This window comes from Colius striatus, chromosome 7 (assembly GCF_028858725.1).
Source record: "Colius striatus isolate bColStr4 chromosome 7, bColStr4.1.hap1, whole genome shotgun sequence".
In the NCBI taxonomy this organism is placed as follows: Eukaryota; Metazoa; Chordata; class Aves; order Coliiformes; family Coliidae; genus Colius; species Colius striatus.
Genome location: NC_084765.1, coordinates 20,989,738 through 21,013,283, shown reverse-complemented (window position 1 = coordinate 21,013,283; position 23,546 = coordinate 20,989,738). Strand labels below are relative to the sequence as shown.

The 23,546-nt window shown below is 46.6% G+C and overlaps 1 protein-coding gene across 7 annotated transcripts in view; it reads left to right on the top strand.

Moving 5' to 3' along the window:
* CSNK1G1 (casein kinase 1 gamma 1) overlaps positions 1-23,546 on the top strand; it is a 116,365-nt gene that overhangs the window by 83,625 nt on the left and 9,194 nt on the right. For 6 of the 7 annotated variants that reach the window (XM_061999179.1, XM_061999176.1, XM_061999178.1 and 3 more), the window contains 7 exons: positions 446-597; positions 8,723-8,957; positions 11,015-11,100; positions 13,220-13,304; positions 15,429-15,577; positions 17,598-17,702; positions 21,492-21,599. In XM_061999179.1, the coding sequence (XP_061855163.1) occupies positions 446-597; positions 8,723-8,957; positions 11,015-11,100; positions 13,220-13,304; positions 15,429-15,577; positions 17,598-17,702; positions 21,492-21,599 (920 nt within the window). Of the gene's footprint in view, positions 1-445; positions 598-8,722; positions 8,958-11,014; positions 11,101-13,219; positions 13,305-15,428; positions 15,578-17,597; positions 17,703-20,944; positions 21,016-21,491; positions 21,600-23,546 lie in introns of all 7 variants that reach the window. The other variant, XM_061999181.1, reaches the window with a different exon arrangement.

Genomic DNA, 23,546 nt, shown 5'->3' with positions numbered 1-23,546 from the left:
GCTATATATTCTCTCGGTTGAACAAGCAGCCCTTTTTTGAACATGCTTCATTTTCTGCAAGGGCTATTGTCTTCCTCACTGCTCAGATGAGTGCCAGCCCGTGTTTGGGGCTGTACTCTACCTGGTGTTTAGTGCAGCATAGAGAACTCCATGCCTTGTTCAGTAAGTCCAAGCTGCCAAAGATGGCCACTTTCATATGGTTGTGTGATTGCTTTTGAAATTCGTTTGTCTACTCAAGGGTGTAGCTGTGCAAAGCCTGCACTGATTTGGACTTCAGTTCATTCACAATGCATGCTGAAACTTACTTGCTTGCTGGGCAAGATCAAACAGAAAGGATGTTTGAGAGGTACAAATAAAGGCTCTGCCAGCAAGAGATTTACAAGCAGGAGGGATGGTATTAAAGTTGTCCCATTGACTGATTTCAGTTCTTTCCATATTCCTCCAGCTGAAGGGCTTCCCCAGGTGTATTACTTCGGACCGTGTGGAAAGTACAACGCCATGGTACTAGAGCTGCTTGGTCCTAGCTTGGAAGATTTGTTTGACCTCTGTGATAGGACATTCACTTTGAAGACGGTGTTAATGATAGCCATCCAGCTGGTGAGTAACAGCGGGCAGGGCTCTGCCCCAGCCACCTCCGTCCCGACTCGCCGGCACGTCAAGCTCAGGTTAGCTGATGGACAGGGTTCTACAGCATGAGGTTCTGGAGCATCTGTCACTTGGAGAATCTCCTTCCATCATAGAATCACAGAATGGTTTGGGTTGGAAGAGACCTTCACAGACCTAGTCCAACCCCCTGCCTTGGGCAGGGACACCTTCCACTATCTGAGATTGCTCCAAGCCCTGTCCAACCTGCCTTTGAACACTTTCAGGGATGAGATAGCCACAATTCCTCTGGACAGCCTCCACTAGTGTCTCATTGCCCTCACAGTGAAGTATTTCTTCCTTATGTCTGACCTAAATCTAATTTCTTTCAGTTCCAAAACATTGTCCCTTGTCCTGTCCCTGCAGGCCTTGGTAAATAGTCTCTCTCCATCTTTCTTATTGTGATGGTTTAGCCCTGGCTGAGTGCTATGTGCCCACCAAGTTGTTCTATCACTCCACCTCCTAAACTGGACAGGGGAGAGAAAAATATAACGAGGTTAATAAGTCGAGATAAGGACAGGGAGATCACTCAGTAATGACCATCACAGGCAAAAAAGAGTCAACCTGGGGCAAAATGGTTTCATTTATTAATGAATAATCAGAACACAGCAAGGAAAATGAAAAATAAAATCTGACTCTTAAAACACCTACCCCTCCCTCTTCCCAGGACTCTTACTTCTCCCCAGCCAGCAGCTTGGGGGATGGGGGTTACAGTCAGTTCATTACAGATGGACTTTGCTGCTGCTGCTTCTTCTCAGGGGGAAGCCTGCTCACACTTCCCACTGCTACAGTGTGGGATCCCTCCCATAGGAGACAGTCCTCCATGGACTTCTCCAACATGGGTCCTTCACATAGGCTACAGTTCCTCATGAACTGCTCCAGCATGGGGCCTCCCACTGGGCCAGCTCTTCACACCCTGCCCCACGTGGGTCATCCACAGGGAAAACAGTCCTTTAGGTACTGACTGCTCCAGCCTGAGTCCCTCACAGGATCACAAGTCTTGACAGCAAACCTGCTCTGGTGTGGGCTCCATTCTCCATGGGTTCCCAGGTCCTGCCAGGAACTTGCTCCAGGGTGAGCTTCCCACGGAGTCACAGCCTCTTTCAGGCATCCACCTGCTCTGGTGTGGGGTCCTCCATGGGCTGCCAATGGTTCTCTGCTTCCTGGTGGCCTCCATGGACTGCAAGGGCACAGCTGCCTCGCCATGGGCTGCACCACAGGTCACAGGGGAATCTCTCTTGCAGTGCCTGCGCAGCTCCTCCCCCTCCATCTCCACTGACCTTGGTGTCTGCAGAGATGTTGTTCTCACATTCTCACTCCCTTCTGCTGCTGCTGCAGCAACTTCTTCCTGTTCTCCAATATGTTATTCAGAGAGGTGTTACCTTAGTCATTAATTGGCCCGGCCTGGGTCAGCTGTGGGTCCATGTTGGAATTGACTGGCATTACCCTATCAGCTACAGGGGAAGCTTCTGGCAGATCTTTGTTTAAAGAAGCCATCCCTGTAGTCCACATGCTACCAAAGCCCAAAAAAAACTACTACACTTATAAAAGAAAGCATCTCAGGCTTGAGAAAAACTCTTGTTTATGAAGAAAAGGTCAAAATATGCTTATGAGCAAACTTGGTCCTTGTGTCGCAGAACCAGTGAAGCTGGATTCCTGTGAACTTGCATCCTATGTCCCCTAGTATCTACCCAGCTCCCTCCCTCTGTTTGGACATCCCCCAGAATATCTCATTTCTTTACCTGCTTCCCAGGACACAGGGAGTGCTGCACCCTCCCACTCTCCTACTAATTTTACTGGTTTGTTGCTACCAGCCTGATCAGAGTGATGAGATCTGAGCTCTCCTTAGCCAAAATACCAACAGTCACGGTCTCTGCCTTGGTCATATTTGGTCAAAATTGGCCAGTGTGTTTAAATTACTAACAGATGAAAAATAATACATCTATGGGCAGCATCACAGAGACCCTAATTTGCCTGGAAGGGAGACCCAGTTGAAAGTGATAGCCTGACTATGTAAAGCTTGCAGTAAAAGTGGACAAGGTGAAAACTGAACATACTAAATGTGGAAGTTCCACAAGTCAGTAGGGCCAATCAGTCATCGTTTTAGTTTGGCTTTCTGGTTTTCACCCTGTGGTCTGCAGATAGCCAAGTGGCACAGCAGATCTGGGACGCTATATTCAAGTTAACAGGTCTGTGGATGAAGCATTGAAGAAAAGAGAAGATGGTAAGGGAGTGAGGAACAGAGTCTTTTCTAAATAAATTCAAGTATGCCACAGCAGAATCTCAAATGTAAAACTGAGGTTATGAATGCAGACATTTGTGCCAGGTATTGGGTGCATGAAGCTGTCGTCTTTTGGCTGAGTGGCCTAGTTGGCTTTGAGTGTTCCTTCATCAGTGGAAAATCAATTTATAGTGTCGTTTTTTTATTAAATCAAGTGCCAACAGATGGCAAAGCCTTTGATGTAGCTTATGTGACTTTTTGGTTGTAAACATCTACAGTTATTCCTCCATGGCTGCTGGGGAAATCAAGACTGTCCTAAAAGTGTCCGGCTCCCTTTTGCCAAGCCCTGGGCTTGCAGATTAGCTCTGTACTTGGATGGTCTTCACAGGCATCATCTGCTGATCTATGACCTCAAGCGCCATCTAGACACTGGTACCAGTTTGAAATACAGATGTTTAGGGTGATGTTGGAGGAAGCCAGAAGCAGCCGCAAATGGAAGAGCTGACATTCTCCAAAAGGAGCAGGCAGTGCTGTGCCTTTTCTGTGGGGAGATGTTGTGGGACATTCCAATCTTCTTGGGAGTAATCTTGGAGTATACACGTCAAAGGAGACAGATTTATTGTCTTCAGGAGTTCCCTGTCTCCTTCCCTGGGAGGTTTCCTGAGAGAAGGGCATACCAGGCCCTCTGAGATGTGTTTTCTGAGAGGCCTGGCACTTACTCCTCAGCTGGAATGAAACCCCTCCACTTTGGTATAAATTGTCTTGGATTTATCTTAGTTCCTACACTAAATCATTGCAGTCACTTTGTCACACTTCTATGTGAGACACATCAGAGAAGGAAAGTTGATCTGTCAGATTTGGTGGATTTGCTTCCATAAATTATGTTTTGCTCTTGCTTTTGACCAGCCAAGCCTGCTTAAGCTGCTGTAACTCTTAACTGCAGACACAAGGAGACATAGGACTTCCCTGCCAAAAGCCAGTGCCATGCACCAACAATGTTTCCTCCAATGCTTAAAACACTTGTAAACAAAGCCAGGGAGATTTCAAAAAGTGTGAATGGCTCAGTACCACTCAGGCAGCAGAGAGGAGCAGCCTTCCCTGATGCAGTAAGTGAAGGACAACTCAGCATGTTGCAGTTCTTGTTCTGCTGTTCTTGTTCCTTTCTCACTAAAATGACCTCAAATTGTCTATTTCTTTAAGCCCAGGAAAACCACATAAGGGTAAAGCAGGTACCTGTGTAGCATGGAACTCTAATGACTGATGCTGGGAGTCACCTTTGCCTTTCCTCTCCTGTCTTGGGCTCCATCCCTTCATCTGCCATGGATGTCTTTGCACTTGGAGTGAGCAACGCTCGCAATTGGGGTGCCTGAGCTAGTGGAATGTTAAGTGTCCACCCCTTTGTCCCCAGCATCCAGTCTCTTTTTTGCTGTTTGTATGGTTCTTCACAACTGCTGCTTTCAAGGTCTCATGTAGCCACCTCCTCTCCCTCCTCACACCAGATGGCTCCTGCAGCACATCTCCATCCCCTCCATGTGTGCTGTATGCGAAGACTACACAGGAGCTATGAATGTGGTATGCTGGTGCTTGATCTCCTTTGTGTATCTCCAATGGTCAATCTTTAACAAGAGGCATCCCTGAAAGGTATTTTTTAATAAGTATACGTGCTCATCTGGTCTTACTTAGCTTGACAGGTAGCAGCATCCCAGCACTGGGATGGACCCTTTACAGATGTTAGAAGAAAGAGAAGCCCCCTAAGAAAAACCTATATGTTGCCGTTGTTTTAAAAAATGTGACCTATGGGCATGGAAGAATTTAAACCTTGTTGTAAAAGAAGACTCAAGACACTCTCCCGACTGAGGGAAACACAGACTAGCCAATAATGAGTCTTCAAGAAGGAAAGCTTGTTTTGGAGCCTTTTCAGCTGAGATGATGCAGTAGGAAGTTCTGCCTCAACAGGGGGATGAGCCATGCAGCCCTCAGGTTGTCACTAGGCTTCATGTTCTCCTGGTAAGCCTGTGTTGTGTGCCGAGCTGTCACAGCAGCTTATCAAACCCAGCTGGAGTTGAATCAGAGGCACTCTGGGTCTAATGCACTGTTTAATACCTCTCAGTGAAAACTTGTGTTGAAGGACTCCTCTATTTTCCTTCCCTGGTGTAAATTTTCCTTCTCCATTACTGCTGTAACTTGTGTGTCTCTGATGCCTCACGTTGCTTGCAAAGCATCAGACTGGAATTGCTTCCTCCATCCTCGACGTGCAGCTGAATAATCAAGTGATTGATGTTCCTGAATGAAGCAAAGCTTGGCAATTAAAAATATTTTTGCTGACTTTGGTCCCCAAAGCCTGTGAATTGGAAGTCGTCTTAGGGCTTTTGTGGAGCTGACTTGGTGCTTGGGCTGGGGGAGAATGTTTTTTTATTCTGGCTTCAATTTTTTTATTCTGGCTTCAGTTTTTCCCCCGTGGCCAGGTCCAACATGTGCAATGCTCATTGACAGCTCCATTTTGTCAGGAGTCAGCGTTATTTTCACCCTTACTTAAGTACTTGCTGTCAGAGACAAGATCCATTGTGCTAGGTGCTGTGCAAATACTTTTAACTGCAATCTGGATGAAGTCATAATGAAAAGTTTTTTTAACTGGTGACCCTCAAAGTCATCTTGCCTGAGAGACACCAAAACAGCCTTTAAACAGGAGGATGTTTTTTTGCTCTGATCTGATCCATGTTCAAGAAGGTGATGTGTGGAAGAAGGGCTCAGATTAATCAGGAGAGTCTAGAAATGGCATTACCATCAGGATCAGATCCTTAAGAGTTACCCTTAAGGGGCAAAAGGATTTATTACACTTACTTCCTTGGCAGGAGAAAGGAAAATAAAAGCATAGGTTTCTTTGGCATCTGCTTAAATATCACAAGTATCCTCTCCTTTGTCAGGCACAAAGGTGCCTGCGGGTCCTCCTGTGTGGCAGGTGATGCTCTCTCCTCCTGGGGTTTTCTCCAACATCTGAAATTGAGATTTGCAGCTCCAGAAATGGGATCTGCCAACCATGGCCATGGAAATCCTGCTTTGATTTGCAGGCAGGTTCTCCATCCACCCCACAGTGTTCCTGTGCTCTATGATAAAATGCCATAGCATGTTCTTATTTTGGGTAAAATAACAGAGCAGATGTTAACACCACTCCACAGTCATTGGAGTATTCCAGTGTAGAAATAATTCCTACAGTTTGTCCTAGGTCCTTGCATTGGTTTCTCTGTCCATAGAAGACACTCTGGAGCCTGTAGTCAGAGCCTGTAGTTCAAACACAAAGAGTAGACACCATGTCTCTGCATCCTGCACATTTCTGGAGTGGGAATTCCACTTCTCCAGCTGTGTGATGACTTTGAGTCAGGCCGAGGTCTTGCTGCTCCAGTGCTGCTCATTTCTTCTCAGGCAACAAGCCTGAAAGGGCAACACAGCACAGGTAGCCACCATCTCCCCATCACTAGCAGCCACACACAGGGTGAGTGTCTTGTCAGGGTGAATAAAGCATTGAGGCTGTCACGGGAAATGTTTGTGACTTGGAGAGTGCTTTCCAGCCATCGTTGGCTGCACACAGCTCTCCAGCAGCGCATCGTGAAGCATCCAGGTAGGTGGAAGTAAAGAGAAAGGAATATGAAAGACGCAATAACATTTGTGTGTGGATGGTGGAAGCGAAAAAGGCAGGAAAATGCACATCTCAAAGTGCTGCTGGGGTGTATCGGTTCCTCTGACATCTCAGCTGCCTGGGTTGTCATCCTGGCCAATGCAGCTCGCTGGGAGGTTTCAAGGAACAGCAACAAAAAAGAAATAGGCTTTTTTCAGATGGTGTCGTTGCTGTTGGCCAGTTGAACAACTGAGCCTCACTGATAGCAAGGAGGAATCAAATGAGGCAGTCAGGCACCGTTAGAAAGCTTGTTATGTATAGAGAGATGAGGAAGTGCTTTGTTCCAGTTGTAAGGCTTGCATCTTAATTTGAATCGCCTCCTGACATACCTTTTTGTCTTCCAACCTGCTGCTGAGTCCTGGAGGTGATTCAAAGCGTGAAGAATGGCTGAAGTGCAGAGCATCTGCTCTGTTCTGCATCATCCTGTAATTGATTAGAAATAATGGCTGTTAGCTGTGAAACCCATTTTCTCAGTACATTGAAATAAATCACTACCTCAAGGGGGGAGAGAATGGTGACAAGTATTGTTACCTTCTTTGAAGAACCTTTAAGCAAGCCCTGTTTTCTAGTATTGATTCACCTACAGTCAGTTTTTTCCTCTTTACTGCCCTCCCTTTATAGCATTTTTTCATTTCATAAGGAGTGCTGCCCCCTCCTGCCTGTTTCTTCTTTCCGAGTGGTGGAAATGCAGCAGGTGTGCCTTAAAAAGAGGGCATCTGATGAACCTCTAGGAGCAGGATGAGGTGATTACACACACATCAGCTAGCTGTGGGTCCAAGATCTCTACACAGAGAGATTTGAGTTTGCCAGCCAAGAAGGCATCTGGATTCAGAGCAAGAAACCAAAGAGCAAACCAAAGGTTGTTGTCGAGATGGGGTGGTGGGAAGGACTGACGGGTTACTGCTGCCCAGGCAGTGGCCCAGCTCAAGGAAATGCTGGCTCAGGATGCAGAGCCCCAGCCTGCCCTCGGGAGAGATGCAGAGCTGTCCTGACAACCTCCATCTGATGCAGAATTGCTCAGGGACCAGAGACTCCCTCCCTGCAAGAGACTCCCTCCCTTCCAGGAGCAGCTGGTAGCTCTCACCTTAGATGTTCCCCAAATCCATGGCATCAGGCGGTGAGGTCCCACCACACTGGCGCAACAGTGGCCTCTGCAGACAGATGCTTGTTAGTGCAGCTGGCAAGAGCTCTGTGATGGTTTGGTGGCTTCCCAAGCCTCCATGGATGGATTCAAATGGCCTTTGCAAAGAGGCATCTCATTTAAAACAGCCACCATACCCTGCAGCATGGAGGGTGGCTTCCAAACAGGACAGCTAGCAATGGAAATTCATGTGTTTTCATTTAAAACCTGAAAGGGAAATTAAAAGTTAATACATTAAGTGATGAGTTATTTGCAATTGGAAACATCAATGAAGTCAGGAACTCAGAGAACTGTTTTATAAGTTCTGTTCACCTGCCTTGTATTTAGCTTCAAAACCAGTATGAATGATAAATAAGATGTATTGTTAGCAGGGAAGTGGCCCTCCATTGCCTTGGAAGTGAGGTTCTTGCCCTTCTGCTTTCCCATCTCCATCCTACTGCCAGCACAAGGGTAGCAAAAAGCTGAAAAATACTCCAGCTATTCCTAGTTGGCAACCAATTAAATTAATTATTTTTAATCCTTGTTGAGGATTGTAAGGCTTCTGCCTGCCCAAAAATCCCCCTCCCTGAGGAATCTGGCATGTCTAAGACAACATATGAGTCAAGGGAGGAAAGTGGTAAATCGCAGAGCAACAAGGGAAGGCTGTGGGTAAGGAAAGAGCTCTTGGTAACCAGTTTAGTATGTCTAAAATCAATACCAAAAGACTACTGCGATTCCCTGGTGCATTCTTCCAAGAGCCATGTCCTGGTGGTAACATTTCAGGAACAATTTCTGTAGGAATAAAGTCAGGGAGAACAGTACAGTAGCTGGAGAAAGAGGATTGACAAATTCGTCTTCCCTCTCCGCATCACAGGATGCGACCCAGCTCCAACTGTCACTGATGCCGTGGCCACTCCCTCTGCTGCTGCATTTCTCACGGAGTAGCTGAGACCTAAGGTAGTGCCGGGCTGGGGCGTGGGGCCGGGCAGCAAATCCTGTTTCGCGGCAGCTGGGGAGCACAGCAGCTGTTCTGCTCACAAATAACTTTTGCCTCATGGTTTTGCAGATATCCCGAATGGAGTATGTGCATTCCAAGAACCTCATCTACCGAGATGTCAAGCCAGAAAACTTCCTTATCGGCCGGCAAGGCAATAAGAAAGAGCACATCATTCACATCATAGACTTTGGATTGGCCAAGGAGTACATTGACCCAGAAACCAAAAAACACATCCCCTACCGGGAACACAAGAGCTTAACTGGGACAGCCAGATACATGTCCATCAACACTCATCTCGGCAAAGGTCTGTGTGGTTGCTGGCAGCTTGCTGGGCCAGATCCTGTAGCCTTCCAAGGGCTTACAGCTCTTGCACGCCCTTCAAGCTGTTTGTAAACCTCTTGATGCTGTTTGCAGTTGTGAGGCTTTTTTTTTTTCCTCTTTTAAGGAACTGAGACAACTGAAATGTTGGAAACCTCATAATTGCAGTGTTTAGTAGGAACTAAGTGACTGGTAGCCACCCTGCACTGATAAAAGGCAAGCAGGCGGCTGGTAATTGCTGCACTAAGTGATGATCAAATAGATTTTTGTACCACATCTCTATACCAGTACCTTTCAGTTTCAGGTGTTACAGTTGGATGTTCCCTGACCTAATAATTCACTGGAGAAAATTAATGATTTAAGTGATTTTAAATCTCGTTTCCTCTCTTCTGTGAAGATTACATTCCTGTGGCTGAAAGGCAAAAAGCCTTATGAAAAGTTTCTATTCACTTAAACTCGTAAGAGCAGAAAGATAACAGAATATTCCTTGAGTCATCTCCAGCCAGGAGATCAAGGCATTGTGGGCTTTGGTGTCTCCTGGAGAGCTCACTCTGTTTAGGCAGTAAGGAGAGATGACGCCAACTTCTAATTTAGGAAAACCTGGTGAAGAGTCAGGAGGCGATGTAGGAATGAGCAGCCAGAGTGGGAGCAGGCTCAGGATCTGCCAGTGCTGTGGATACCTCTGCAGGGGGCTGTGGGAAGGAGATGTGCTCGTATTTGAAGTACACCACGTGCCTTCTTTAGGACCCAGTTTTTTTTGCAGCACTCTCTGTTGTTCATGCAGGGAAGGAATCAGTTCTGGGTGGGTGTATTTGAGGAGGGTAGGCTTGGCTGCTGGCTGTGGGAGACTGCCTGAGGGATTTTGTGGGGCTTGTGCTTTGTGGTGAGGCCGGGCCAGGTGGAGTGGGTCCCTTCTCATGTAGGGACCAAGCAAAATAAAGGAGCTCAGTTCTCATTTTTTCTGAAAGACAAGTGCACTCAACCACTTCCCAAGAAGTCCATCTGCATCACTGCAACAAATTACCCAAGACAGCCTCTTTTTTATCCCTCTTTCTACAGTTGTGTCAGGGTAACCAGCAGGAACTGTCCTCTCAGTTCCCTTCTGCTGAGTGTTCTCACCCCCCGCATCTTTTGAGGGTTAAATTTGCTGCTGTTTTTAAAGGATTCATGCTGTGTAAAACAGTGCCTTTTTCTCCTCTTGCAGATGATGCAGCATCAGGGAGAGTTCATGCACAGTTTGTCATGGTGTGTGGGCTGTGTGACTAGATCTGCTCCACTTCACGCTCTGCAGTATGTTACTTGTGTGCAGGTGGAGAGGAGAGGAGGAGAGGAGGTTGCATTGTGTTGGGTCTGTGAGCTCAGAGAGCCTAAGTCAATGCAGTGCAGCCCAGAACAGCAACAGTCCCGTATATTTGTTTTTCTCTCTTGTATCTTGCTTGGGGTTTTTTGATACCTTGTGGTAGATCCTTGCTTTCTTTTAAGGATGCTTTCTGCTTTGGCTTGAGACCTCCTTTCTCCCCACCCCCCACCATTTATAATCATGACATCTACACGGGCAAGGAGAAGCAGTGCTAGAAAGAACTATTTTTGATCTGCTCTGATGGGATGAGCTGCAGAGGCAGCCAGGAAGGGCTGGCACTGTGCAACGTGGTAGCTCCCTGCAGCTGCTGCCTGTCCCTGTGCAGTTCAGAGGAAATAACGTCATCCAGCACCACCTTGCAGGTGCTCCAGCAACACCAACTGTCCAGGGAGGAACTGGGGAACTGCTTTATTCCTCTGCCATTAATATTTCCACCTCTTATCCATTATACCCAAGGCTGGGCCCCATGTCTTGCAGCTTCTGTGTTACCTTCTGCCTTATGATCTTTACATATCATACAGGTTTTTGTAACAGTTCTAGGTGGTTTTGCACCAGGTCCAAGCTACAGGCAGCAAGTGAACTTCCCCAGGATAACTTAATCTCAGAAGTAGATGTGGCTGCTGATCAGATCTCAGATCCATTTCTGCTGCTGCAGCAATAATTTGTTCTCTCTTCTGTTTTAGAGCAAAGTCGTCGAGATGACCTGGAAGCCCTGGGTCATATGTTTATGTATTTCCTCCGAGGTAGTCTGCCCTGGCAAGGATTGAAGGTAGGTTTTGACTTCATTTTTTGCCCTTTGAAACTTAGTCTGATCTCTGCCTAAATGAGAATCCAGTGAGGAAACACTTGCAAAATCCAGTCACCCCTTTGTGTCCATGAAGTGTTAATGACAGGGTGTTAGAATCATAGATTGGTAGGGTTGGAAGGGACCTTTAGAGATCATCCAATCCAACCCCCTTTACCTACAGGAAAGATTTTGAGATAGAAATACGTTGCCTGACACTTAAAGTTGGCATTAGTTTAGCTGAGTTGGTACAGGTCTGGAGAGAAGACTGAGCAGAAGCAGGCAAGTGGCTGGGACAGGGAGGGCAGTGAGTGAGCCGTGAGGCTGCTGGAGCAGCTCTGCTGTTCCGTGAAGCTGCCCCGTGCTGGGGTGCGACTGGGACACAGTGGTTGGTTTTGGGAGTCCAGTTCCAGCACACAGTCCTCCAGCTGCATCTGCAAAGTGTGTTTATAACAGGAGCAGTTTGATGGGTTTAGACGCACAGACGGACCAGCTTGAAAGACTGTTTTTCTGGCGGAAGCATTGAGCTTGGCTACCCTCCAAAACACTGGACACTGAGTGCTTAGAAGTTTATGAAATGTCATGCACAATGTATAGGACTGCTACCAACTGAGGTAGGGAACTGCAGCTAACAGCTGTCAGCTGAATTAACCAGTAGTAAGTCGTTTGCCAGTTCTGAAGCTGTCAGTAGCCACATCTTCACTTTTTGGTCACTTTCCTGATGATGAAGCTACTGTGATCGACTTTGGAATTTCAGTGAGCAAAGGGGTTGGGTTGGATCAGGTTAGGAGAAGCTTTACTAATGAAAACACTAATTCCTGTTAGACCTGTTAGTACCGTGTGGGAAAGGAGACCAGCTTTTGGACATGTGAGCTGCTCAGCAGACTGCTTCTGCAGCCAGTGGCAGTGGCTTGTGTAATAGACCCTGTTAAGCTGGCTTGTCACCATCTGTCCAGAGTTAGTCTCAGCTTAGTCTTGTCAGACACATGCCAGAGGTGTTAGTGACACCTCATAAAAACAAAGGGTTTCTCAAGCATGAAAGTCATTGTGAAAGAAATCAGGATCTCTCTAAGTTCACACCTCAGGAGGAGAGAAACAGAAACATATTTTGTTTCTGACTTAGTTGAACTCGACTGCTTAAAAATAGTCCTGTAAATTGTTATAAAATAATTCCAGCTTTAGACAAGGTTCAACAAAATGTCCTCAGTTCAGTGATGAACTTAATAAGAATTAGTTGACACCTCGTTGTCCGGCATTTCTTGAGCCCCAAGACAAGCACATCTTCTTCAGCTTGATCTAGAAATTAGCATCTTCACTTGTCTACATTTCCTTAGTTTACACTTTCAGTCTATACTGTCTGTGCTAACATCTCAAGCAAACTTCTTAGACAACAATTATGCTGCTGCCAGCTCTAATTGGTGTATTTTGAAGTGGAGGCAGTAAAACCTGCTCTAAGGGTGCCAACTAGAAGAGAGTTCTCTGCTTCATAGGGGGATGTAGGTGGGAAATGATGACCAGATGTTTAATTTGTTTTGAGGTGAAAGGAGAGGCAGTGTGGGAGTAGCATGGGATTGAGAAGAAGCCTGACTGATGTATACAAGTCACCTCTGTGTTGACATTCTGTGATAGACAGGAATCCCCAAATTGCCTTTGCAATTTGTCTCCTATTACAGTTGGTTATGAAGGCATCTCAGTTGCTGATGGCTCTAAGCTGAGGACAGGACACTGATGTCCAGTCCTAGTCTGTGCAGCTTTTGTTTTCTTGTCCCTTGAAAACTCCACTGTGCAGTCCTTAGGACTGGGCTGGTAAGAAATGAGTCCTGTAAAATGCTAATGAATGTCCTCCTTGTCAAGTACTGAAGATGTTTTGAATGTGTCCTCAGGTGTTCTTTGCTGACAGCATGTAAGATGTATGCTGAGAATGACAGTGGGGTGAGGTAGTATTCCTGCTAGTGTAGTCTGGGATGCAGTTCAGCTACAGGTAACATCTGCTGCTGCTGCCCAGAATTGGAATTAAATACCTTGTTTTTCTTCCCATACAGCATGTCGTTTATCACATGGTTGAACTCTTTCTCCACAACTGTTTTGTCTTTGTGCGCTACAGGCTGACACCTTAAAAGAGAGGTATCAGAAGATTGGGGACACAAAAAGAAACACTCCAGTTGAAGTTCTCTGTGAGAACTTTCCAGGTAAAACCCTGATGGGACCATTTAGATGCAGTTGAAGGTGGATGTAGCTTGTTAAATGTGATGGTTCTGAGCTCTGTCAGAAAGTTTTTGGATGATGTGTTGTCCCTCAAGCTGTCAAACAACTGGAGCTGCTGCTGTAAACAAATGGGGCCTGGGGGCTTAAAATGAGCATGACTTTTCTCATCAAGGAGGCTGGACAATGCTCAAGTGTCTGGTGTTCCTGCTTTACCTCTTGGCTTCCTTCCTGAAGAGGGCCTTGTTATTTTCCCTTTCCCAGGAGACTTTATTGGATCCGAGTTAATTCTTTTCCAGATTTAAGATTTTACAGGTGTTAAAATTCTAAGTGGCCAGCTTAGAAGATGAGATGATGTGTCTGTCCTTGAATTCCACCTTCTGACAACAGTTTTAAGTAGACTGTTACTAAAAATATGCTTCTAGCCAAGCCCAGCACTGGTTCTTTAGTTAAACAAAGGCCCACCTTGGAGCCAGGAGAGGAGAGCACAAAGTTAAAGCCCTCCTCAGGTACCCTGTGGCTTTCACAGAGTGGGGTTTTTTCGTGCTTTTCTGACATCCTGACACCTAGGCCCCCACAATTATTCCTGTAGAAGTCATTGTGTCAGATGGTTCTTTCACAGCGTAAGGAACAGCAGGCCTAGAGAGGAATCATTTGCTCCAGTCATGCTAATTCCCCAGACATATTTGCAAATCTACCCAGTTCCAAGCAGAACAGCTTCAAGTTGACTGTTCTTATTTTTTTCCCCATTACTCCCTCCTCAGAGCTCCATCACACCTGCAGGTCTGGGCTGAAGGGAAATAAGAAAACTTCCTTCTATTCCTTGCTCATCTGAAACCTGGTGGTCCTCCACCTTTTGGAGACACTATCAGGGAGAGAAGATTACCTTTCTTCTCCTCCTTTTTTTTTCCTCCCTTACCCACATGTGACCTACCAGGTGCAAGCCACAGCCAGAGTTAAGTACCAATAAGCAATGCTGTTCTTATTTTTCTTAGCTAAAGACAAAAACAATGCTAGTGCGTCAGTTGTGCCACAGTGCACAGACACCTCACGCTGAGTTCTGCTCAAACATCCTGCCTTGGCTGGATCTGAGGGAAGGGATCTGGGAAGGGCTGTTATGTTCCACAATTAGACTTCTTTCGGAGCCCAGACTGTGATTATTTATGAACCATCCTCCCAGATGGGTTACCAGGGCTCAGTTCTCTGGGCACGCAAAGTACCAACCTGGTGCAGGAAAGCAATGGAAAGTTTAATGCCAAACACTGCTTGGTGTGCACCAGGCAAATTAGCAGTGGAGCCTCCCCTTCCAAGTCTTGTTTGGGATAGTCAATGACCAATGGGCAGCCAGATCCTAGTTGTTGCTTGGAGCTCAAGGGTGCCACAGGGTGCCCACCAGCATCTCTTGCTCCCCTTCCCCAGTTGAAGGTGCCGTGGCTACTTTAAATGTCTATGTGAGCAGACATACACGTGAGCATCCCTTTGGCAGGGTCAGTGAGTTGACATTTGTCTTACAGTGTTTGGCTTTATACAAAAGCATAGAATAAAACTAGCTGTGCAACTCAGATTTGAGGTGGAGTAGCAGCTCTTTGGAGCAGAGGTGGAACTTCCATCTTTGCTTGAGGACTGTTTGAAATTATTTGCGTTGTGGACTGTTACTAAAAGCCACTACTTTGATAGGAAAAGCCAGAGGTAGCACAGGCAGCCCAGACAGTTCTCTCACAGCGTGGTGTTCAGTGCTAAAACACAGATTTTGGTTTGTAACAACTCATTCAGAGTAAAACCAAACGATTATTAGACTTTGAGCAAGGCAGGAGGGCTCTGGAAAGCTGAATGAGGTTCATCTAGCAGCAAAAGGCTGTTTGGTAGATCACTGGGGTTGAAAACCTGTTGGTTATCCTCAGCTTGTGTGGATCCACGTGGCTCGGCTGAACTCAACAGAGCCTGGACAACTTATGTCACTGGCAATCTGTCCCTCAGTCCAGCTTGAAGCATCAACTTTGAGCCCTGTGCCCTGGGAAGGCCTCAGTGGAGTGAATTGCAAAGCGTATTTCTAGGGTGTGTGTCAGCTCCAAGAGCACTGACGCCGCTGCTTCTTTCCCCCTTTCCAACAGAGGAGATGGCCACGTACCTCCGTTACGTTCGGCGACTGGACTTCTTTGAGAGACCAGACTACGACTATTTACGGACCATCTTCACTGAGCTGTTTGAAAAGAAAGGCTACACCTTCGACTATGCCTATGACTGGGTCGGCAGGCCAATTGTAAGTTGTCCCTGCAGAATGCATTGCCTTCCCCACCACTGGCCTCTTTTGTTCCTGATGATCCCAGTTAGTGCCAGTGATCTTAGAATCAAATCTTTCACTTCTGTTCTCTTCTGTTTGACACGGTGAGATGTCCTGACGTTGTGTGCAGGGGGTTCTTGCAGTGCCAAGAAGTTTCCCGAAGGGGCAGAAGACCTCTTTACATCTCTTTGGGCTTGCCCTCCTGGGACATTCAAACCTGATTTTTCCCACTTGTGGCAGTGAACATGACTAGGCTTAATTTCTAGTCTGTGACAGGATTTGAGCCCAATATCTTAATGCAGGAGAGACGCGTTCTTATTGAGATGTGTGGGAGATCTAGGCAAGGCTCAGTGACTAGTGAGAGCAAACCAGTTCTGAACTCAAAAGATTTTGGTGCTTATGCTAATCCAGAGGTTTAAGCAGCTCTTTGTAGCACATGGCAAGGAAATGTGGGAGTAACCAAGCTCCATTTAGCAGTTTTGTGACACCACATGGACCATAATTGTGATCATATGTCACTTCTTTTGTCAAAAGCCATTTGTACTCAAGAAGACATGGAGAAATCTGATGGAGAAGTCTCAGTCTTTTCCACTGTCTGTCTGTCACTGTGTTCTGTGGTGTTCTGCTGAGACCTGGCCTGCTAACACCAGTTACCACACACCAGCCATGGCAAAGGCACCTGTAAATTGTCACTGGTCCTAGATAAAATGCCTTCAGTGCTAAATTTGGTACCATTGTCATTTACTATCCCTTCTGTATTTCGTGTTACTAATGTTTACTGTGCTCAGATTACTTCATAAAAAATCATTCCCTTTGTGAATCAGGATTTTTCTTATTTTGGTTTAATTTTGAAGGCAATTGATAAAAAGTACCTTGTAAGACAGGTGTGCTATTGCTGACAACTGCAGCAGTTGCTATGGAGATTTTGGTGTTGTGAGCAGGGATTATGACTTTGGTGAGAATAGAGCAGATGAAGCTTTAATTTTGACATGTCTTGTTTCTATGCAAGTGTGATTTCAAAAAACAGCAAGATGATGAGATGAGGAAAACAAGTCTGTGTGTTTTCAGTTGTAAGAATCCTATGTGAGACATGTTAGATGGGATCTGACATCAATACAAATACTGAACTGCATGTTTTTAATTAATTTTTATGGAAGATGTTTGGTGCTGGTGTCCAGCATCAGACCACATCTCCATCGAATCACAGGGATTTTCCTTGGTTATTGTCAGTACCTTTAGGCAGAGTTTTGATGTTTTCCTGCTTATACTCAGTGGGAGCCAGCCAGACAAGTGTGGGAAAAGATCTGGGGGTGTTGGTCAACAGCAGCTCAACACCACCCAGCAGTGTGCTCAGGTGGCCAAGAAAGCCAGTGGCATCCTGGCTTGTGTCAGAAATAGTGTGGCAGGACCAGTGCAGTGACCATCCCCCTGTGCTCAGCACTGGTGAGGCTGCACCTCAAGTGCTGTGTTCAGGGTTGGGCCTCTCACTACAAGAGTGACAGTGAGGTGCTGGAGCATGTCCAGAAATGAGCAACAGAGCCGGGGAAGAGTCTGGAGCACAAGTCTGCTGAGGAGCAATTGAGGGAGCTGGGAGTGTTTAGCCTGGAGAGAGGAGGCTGAGAAGAGGGAAAAGAAGAAGAGGGAGACCTCTTGCTCTCAAAACTCCCTGGCAGGAGAATGTGGCCAGGGAGAGGTTGGTCTCTGCTCCCAAGCAACAGGACAAGAGGAAATAGCCTCAAGTTGCACCATGGGAGGTTTAGTTTGGAGATCAGGAAGAATTTCTTCCCCAAAAGGCCTGTCAAGCCCCAGCACAGGCTGTCCAGGGCCATCATGGAGTCCCCATCCCTGGAGGGATCCCAAAGCCATGTAGCTGTGGCTGAGGGACATGGGTTAGTGGAGGCTGTGGCAGTGCTGGGGGAGCAGTCTGACTCGATGGGAGCTTAAAAGTCTTTTCCAACCTCAACAATTCTGTGATCCTAACGAATGCTTTGTTTTCCAGCCTACTCCAGTGGGATCTGTTCACGTAGATTCTGGGACATCTGCAGTCACAAGAGACAGCCACATGCACAGGGATCGACCATCGCAGCAAGCCCTTCGCAATCAGGTGCATTGCTCACAACTGCTTTGGCAGCACCTGTTGTTTGGCACCTCTGAATTCCTCTTGAACTGGAGAAGCAGAAGCCAAATGCCATTAGAGGTGGTTGGGGCTGAGTCTTGCCTTGGTTATGGCAAGCACAAGTCCTGCTTAATTTAGAGATTGGGATTTTGAGATGAAATACCATGTCAGCCAGTGGAATTCCTCTGGATCATGAACCAAGTGAAATGTACTTTGGAAGGGGTCACTTTTTGTAGTTTGTGGTAAGCTGTTTAAGTCAACTATCCATCCTGGGCCATACTTAATCTACCCAGCCACCAAGCCTTTTGGGTGCTTTTACTTCTAGCACACAGCCCATGAAGCAGAGCAGCAGTTGTGGTGATGGCAGCCTGTCCCCACGTACCCCCTTCCCATGGGCTCTGTGGCTGCAATACAGTCATACGTGTCCCCACACGCACAGCACATCCTTCTCAGGGTGTCCAGGACATGGCCCGGGCTTCAGAGCTCGTAAAGGACTGCTGGGGTAGGATCCCAAGGGGAGGCTGGGTATTGGGGTCCGGATGAACTGCCAGTTTGTGAATTTGAATTTCCCCATTTGTTCCTTTCTGAGTTGTCAAATTCTGTTGGTGCTGAGAGTCTGGATTTTCTATATTAACAGAACTGATCAGAAGTTCAGTAGATCTCCAACTGCTGGCTCCTAGCTAGAGCTGTTGGTGCTCTTACTTCCCAGTGAGTGGTTCTGGGCTTGCTCTGCTCCTCTAACCGCTGTGCCATTCTAGCTCTTCTCCTGCATCTCTGCTCCCACTCAGCTCACACAAGCTGGGCTTCGGGGGTGCAGAATGGAGCGTGAGATGTGATAACCTATCTGGGCTCAGCTTTCCTTGTTCCTTACAGCTGGGCTCGGAATGTAGAGCAGCTAACATAGACTAGAACACACCTCAAGCCATCAGCTGCCATTGGGATGAATGAATGCTCCCTGTTTGAAGTGTTGCTCGTAGGAAGCTGAATAGTTTGAAGCACGTGTGTGGTGCTGTATTATGCATGCTGGTTAGTGTGAGCTGGCTTGAAAGTACTAGAAAAATAATCTGCTTTACTATATTGCCTGGTTAATGCATTAACCTCCCCTTTTTGGTGGCAGTCTCTAGTTGTCCGCTTGACAACAGCTCTTCACACTGTCTACATGAGGCATCGTGTTTCCTTTAACAAGACAATGACACTTGGCTTCATTTTCAAGCATGTTACTTCACAAATTATAGTACACAGCCCAAATAAATCTGTCTTAGTCCCAAAATATTATGCAGGCAGCCTTCAGTCCTTGCTCTGAGCCTTGCAAATAATCTTGATGCTGTTTCACATGGCAGCTTTTGTGGGTTTTTTCACCTGAAAATTACTTAGGATGATGAAATACTTAATGTCCCAATATGAAGGAAAAAAGTTCCTTCTCACCAGAACATAAACAACTCTCTTCCAAGGGTTATTTCTTTTAAGTATTGAGCAAAAAATTTCTCTGAAGCAAAAAGCATAAAGCAAAAAAAAAATAAACATCTAGAGCAGTGAATTGGAGACACAGGTTCTGGTCAAGTGACTGCCTTCATCTCCAAATGTAATTGCCTTGTTTCCATTTCTGGGTGTGAGAACTGTAGATTTTCTTTTCTAATATTTGGTTCCCAGTAAAGTCACCGAGGAGAGTGTGATGTCCTTTTTTTATCATTTTCCTCCAGGAAGATCCTTAACTAGCCAAGATTGGTGAGCCTTTCCCCGTCCGACTTTAGGTGCCAGCCTTGTGTTCTAATTTGGTAGCTGGTAGGAAGGTGGTGAGTGTTGGTGGGAACTTGATGCTTTCAGATTTCATGGGCATCACTTCCTCAGTCTCACTGCTTGGGTTGCATTTTGGGCAGCTCAGCTCAAGCCTGCTTACAAGCCGTGTTGTCACATACTTAGCTGCAGAGCTGAAAGAGAAAAGTCTGGCTCTTGTGGCTACTAGAGCCTTTCCTAGAAGCTGCTTCCAGGCTCCTAGCCACGAGCTTGCATCTAAGGTGGACGTAGCATGGTACCACTGCATCGCCCAGGCTAGCCAAGCGACCTGATGTCATGGTACTTTGGAGGAAGCCACACTCAACACCTGTCTTCTCCTGGCTTTTAAAACCTCCATTTAAATCCTCCAGTTGTTCAAACCTTGGGACTTGGAGCCATTAAAAAAGTATTCCAAGGGAAGTGCTTCTCCTTCAAATGTCAGCAGTGTCAGCAGTGTTGTGGGCCAAGGAGAAGAATGTGTAGTAAGATCCAACAGTAAGTTAGTAAGATCTTGTCCAGTAAGACTTGGACAAGAGCACCTCTGGGGAAATAGTAGCTATGCACTGGGTTTGGTGGCCACTTGGAAGGAGGAGTGGCACCGTGGGTCACTCCAGGAGGGAATCAGAGGTCACGTGCAACAGGAATGACAGGGAATGTTTTATGAAATGCCATGAGACTTTTTTTTTCTCCTCCTCTTTGCACATGCTCTTGCTCTAGTTGAGTGACAGTGCATATGGTAGTGTTGGAAGTTTATTCAAAGGTTTTGGAAGTCTTTCTCTGCAGCCTTGATTTTCTCTGTTTTTACAGTGGCACTGAGCCCTGTGTCTTCTCTTCCTCTGCCCAGGGCTCAGGCTCATCACCCACAGCAGCAGGGCATAACACAAAGCAGTGCTGAGGAAAGGCAGGGCCTGTGCACCTCTCTTATTTAGGTACTTCAGCTTTGCTCCTGATGACCTGGGTTTTGTACACTTGAGTGTGTTATTTCCTGGGCAGATCCAAATTGTCTCTGTTCTGCATCACTCCTGCCAGGTGTGTGTGCTGGGGAGTCTCTGTTGCTCTGCACCTTCAAATCTGTGGTTCAGCTGTGAAACATTTGCTTAAATTTGTATACATCACCCAAAGAGTCACCTTTCCAATGTGTGCCTTTTCTCACTTCGGGCTCAACTAGGTCGTCTGCTTTTGGCCTGAGGCCAACACTGATCTGCCCATTTGTCCTACACTTCCCAGTCTTGGGAAGTTTCTCCAGCTGGTTGGTTGGGTTGAAGTGCACTTAGATACACCTGAGCCTTAGGTGAATGCTGAAGGTGTTGTCATCAAAGCTGAGCTTCACATGCAAGTACAAAGGAGTTCTTCTAATAAAACAGATAAAATTCTAATAATTTAAGTGCTTCAAGATTGCATCTGTAGGGGATAAAGAAGAAACTGTTAGCAAAAGTTTCTTATCTACTTCTCTGCAGAAAACCAAAAAGCCACCAACCCTCTCTTCAGTCAAGCATGTGTGGTGGATGTTTCCCCCTGCACTGTACAGGTGAATCAGTGTGTGGAGCTGGCTTTTGGTGAAAGAAAATGTGTCTTTGTTTTATGTTGCAAATTTGAGTTCAAAAATATGTATTTTAGGGAGGTCAATCTTCTGTATCCAGTGTTACTGCCATGCCAAGTGCTCCAGCGTGGCAGAGGCAGTTAAACATGCTGTCAGGGTATTTCTATGCTGAAATCCATGGAAATGAAGCCGTGTAAAGTAACAACTTCCTGAATAGATCAGAGCTTTCTTTTCATTTAGCAGCAGGAAGAGAAGAAACCCACTGCTGCAGTGGGTTACTGCAGATACTGCTGAAATCAGCTCTGAGGTGCACTCGGTAAAGAGAAAGTTTAGCCTAGCCAGAAGTTTAAATGCCTTGCTTTTTGCAGATAAACTAACTCACTAACAAACACCCTTTTATTTCTTCCCCTCACTGACCTTTTGCCCTCTCCTGTGTTTCTCTCATGCTTCTGAACTTGGAGCAGGTGTCGTCCGACCGCCGCGGGGAGTGGGAGATCCAGCCCAGCCGGCAGACCAACACCTCCTACCTGACATCTCATCTGGCCGCGGATCGGCATGGGGGATCAGTGCAGGTACCTCTTCCTCCCGAGCTGTACAACCTCCATGCCAGAGTTTGTGTTAAATCCCCTGAATTCTCCTCTACTCACAGTACTGTTGTGGCCAGGAGAGCCATTTCACAAGCCAGTCAGGTCCTAACGCTCAAGCCGTGCTTTTGTGGGACCCAGGCTGTGATGGGCAACATTGTCACTGCTACTGCTTCAATGAAGCTTTTCCTCTGAGAGCCATTTTGAGGTCAGCATTGTCAAATTGAACACAGAAAGGACTGTGTATTAGGAGGTCTGGCCTTTAAAGCACTCCTCCATCCCATTGGGGATTTTCTCAGTGGAAATCCAGGGATGTCAGAATGGAGTAACAGACAGAGGATGGCCAGTGTGAGAGGCTGGACAGCCACTGCTCCCTCTGGTAGTCCCTTGGGCCCATGAAGGGAGTTTCTTGCCCTGCTGCCAGAGCAGGATGGATGGATGGACATGCTAGAGAGAAGACAGAACTGTCAGTTGAGCAAATGAGAGCTGTCAAACACTGCTGGCAAGGTGAACTCTTTGGCAGACGTTTGCCTGTGAGAGCTGGCTCTAGTGCCAGACACAACACTCTGGTGAAGTGGGATTAGTCCCTGGAGCAGGACAGAACTGAGCGGGAGATGAGTAGTGCAGGGTGCCCCTCAGCAAAATGCAGATTAGGGTGAATGTTTTAGTTATTCCTATTACTTGGCTGCATTCAGTGCTTTTTTTTTTCTTGATTAGCCACGTTCCTTTTTCCATTGAAAGATATTTTACTGAGTAGCAGGGAAACTGAAAGGTAAAGAGGATCTAGTGTATGTACAGCTCTGATCTCAGACATAAGCAGATGCTAAACTGGAGAGGTATTCCAGGCCAGGTTGGATAGGGCTTGGAGCAGCCTGGTCTAGTGGAAGCTGGCCCTGCCACAAAGCCAGCACAAGCTGTGTCTCCCCACAAGCAGTGCTCTGCAGCAATAATGCAGTGCTAGTCCAAATTTAACTGGGAGGGTTGCCTACCTGAGCAGTTTGCAAACCTGTATGTGCCACCACAAGCATTAAAATTCTACTGACCTGCAGCCAGGAACAAGAAGCCTTCTGCTGTGCATGGCTGCTTGGCTGCAGGTGCTTTCCCACCAGAGCCTGTGCTGAACCCTCAGGAGGTCAGTGGCTTTGAGTGACCATTTCCTTTAAGGCAACGGTTACATTTGCTACATGAAAATGAAGAGCTGGCACGTGAAAAAGAGGAGGAAAATTAAAGCCATTTTGTAAAATGCAACTTAACAAGTAGCTGAAGAGTGTGGGAAGATAGCACAATGAAGTGCTAGCATTTTGCAAAGCTGTGTGGGAAGTGTGGAGGTCTGGAGAGCCTGGTGGGACCACAGTGTGATGTGTCTGGAAGGGGGATGTGAAGGGAACACAAGGGGTTGCCACTTGAGGAGAGCTCTAAAAACCATGTGAGCCAAGTCCTGACCTGCCTTGGCAGAGACTGGGTGTAGGACTTGATCTGCAGACACAATGGGTGCCAGCAGAGCTGAAGTATTGAAACCAAACGCGGGTAGATGCACTTAACAGTCAGCGGAGATGTACTTCAGTGGCTTCCTTCCCTTCAGCTCTGCTGGTCAGGGATATTCCCACCAGGAATACTGGGTAGCACCTCAACCTTCCTCATGGGAGATACCTCCTTTTACTTTTAGAAAGGTGAGGAAGTGGAGCAGGAGAGAAACCACACATTGTTACAGTCCTGGACCCTGGAGCAGCATCACTCAGGAGCTTGTCCTGCCTTCCAGATAGGGCCAGACACTCTTTGGTCTCATACAGGCTGCTTTGGTGATGGTTGTGGCAGCAGAGTAATGATGAATTATCTGGAAAATTATGTGCTCACCTGGAAAATGCACAGCTGATGGCAGCTGGGAAATCTGGATGGTCATCTCTGTTATCAAAACGCTGATGTAAGCCATGATGT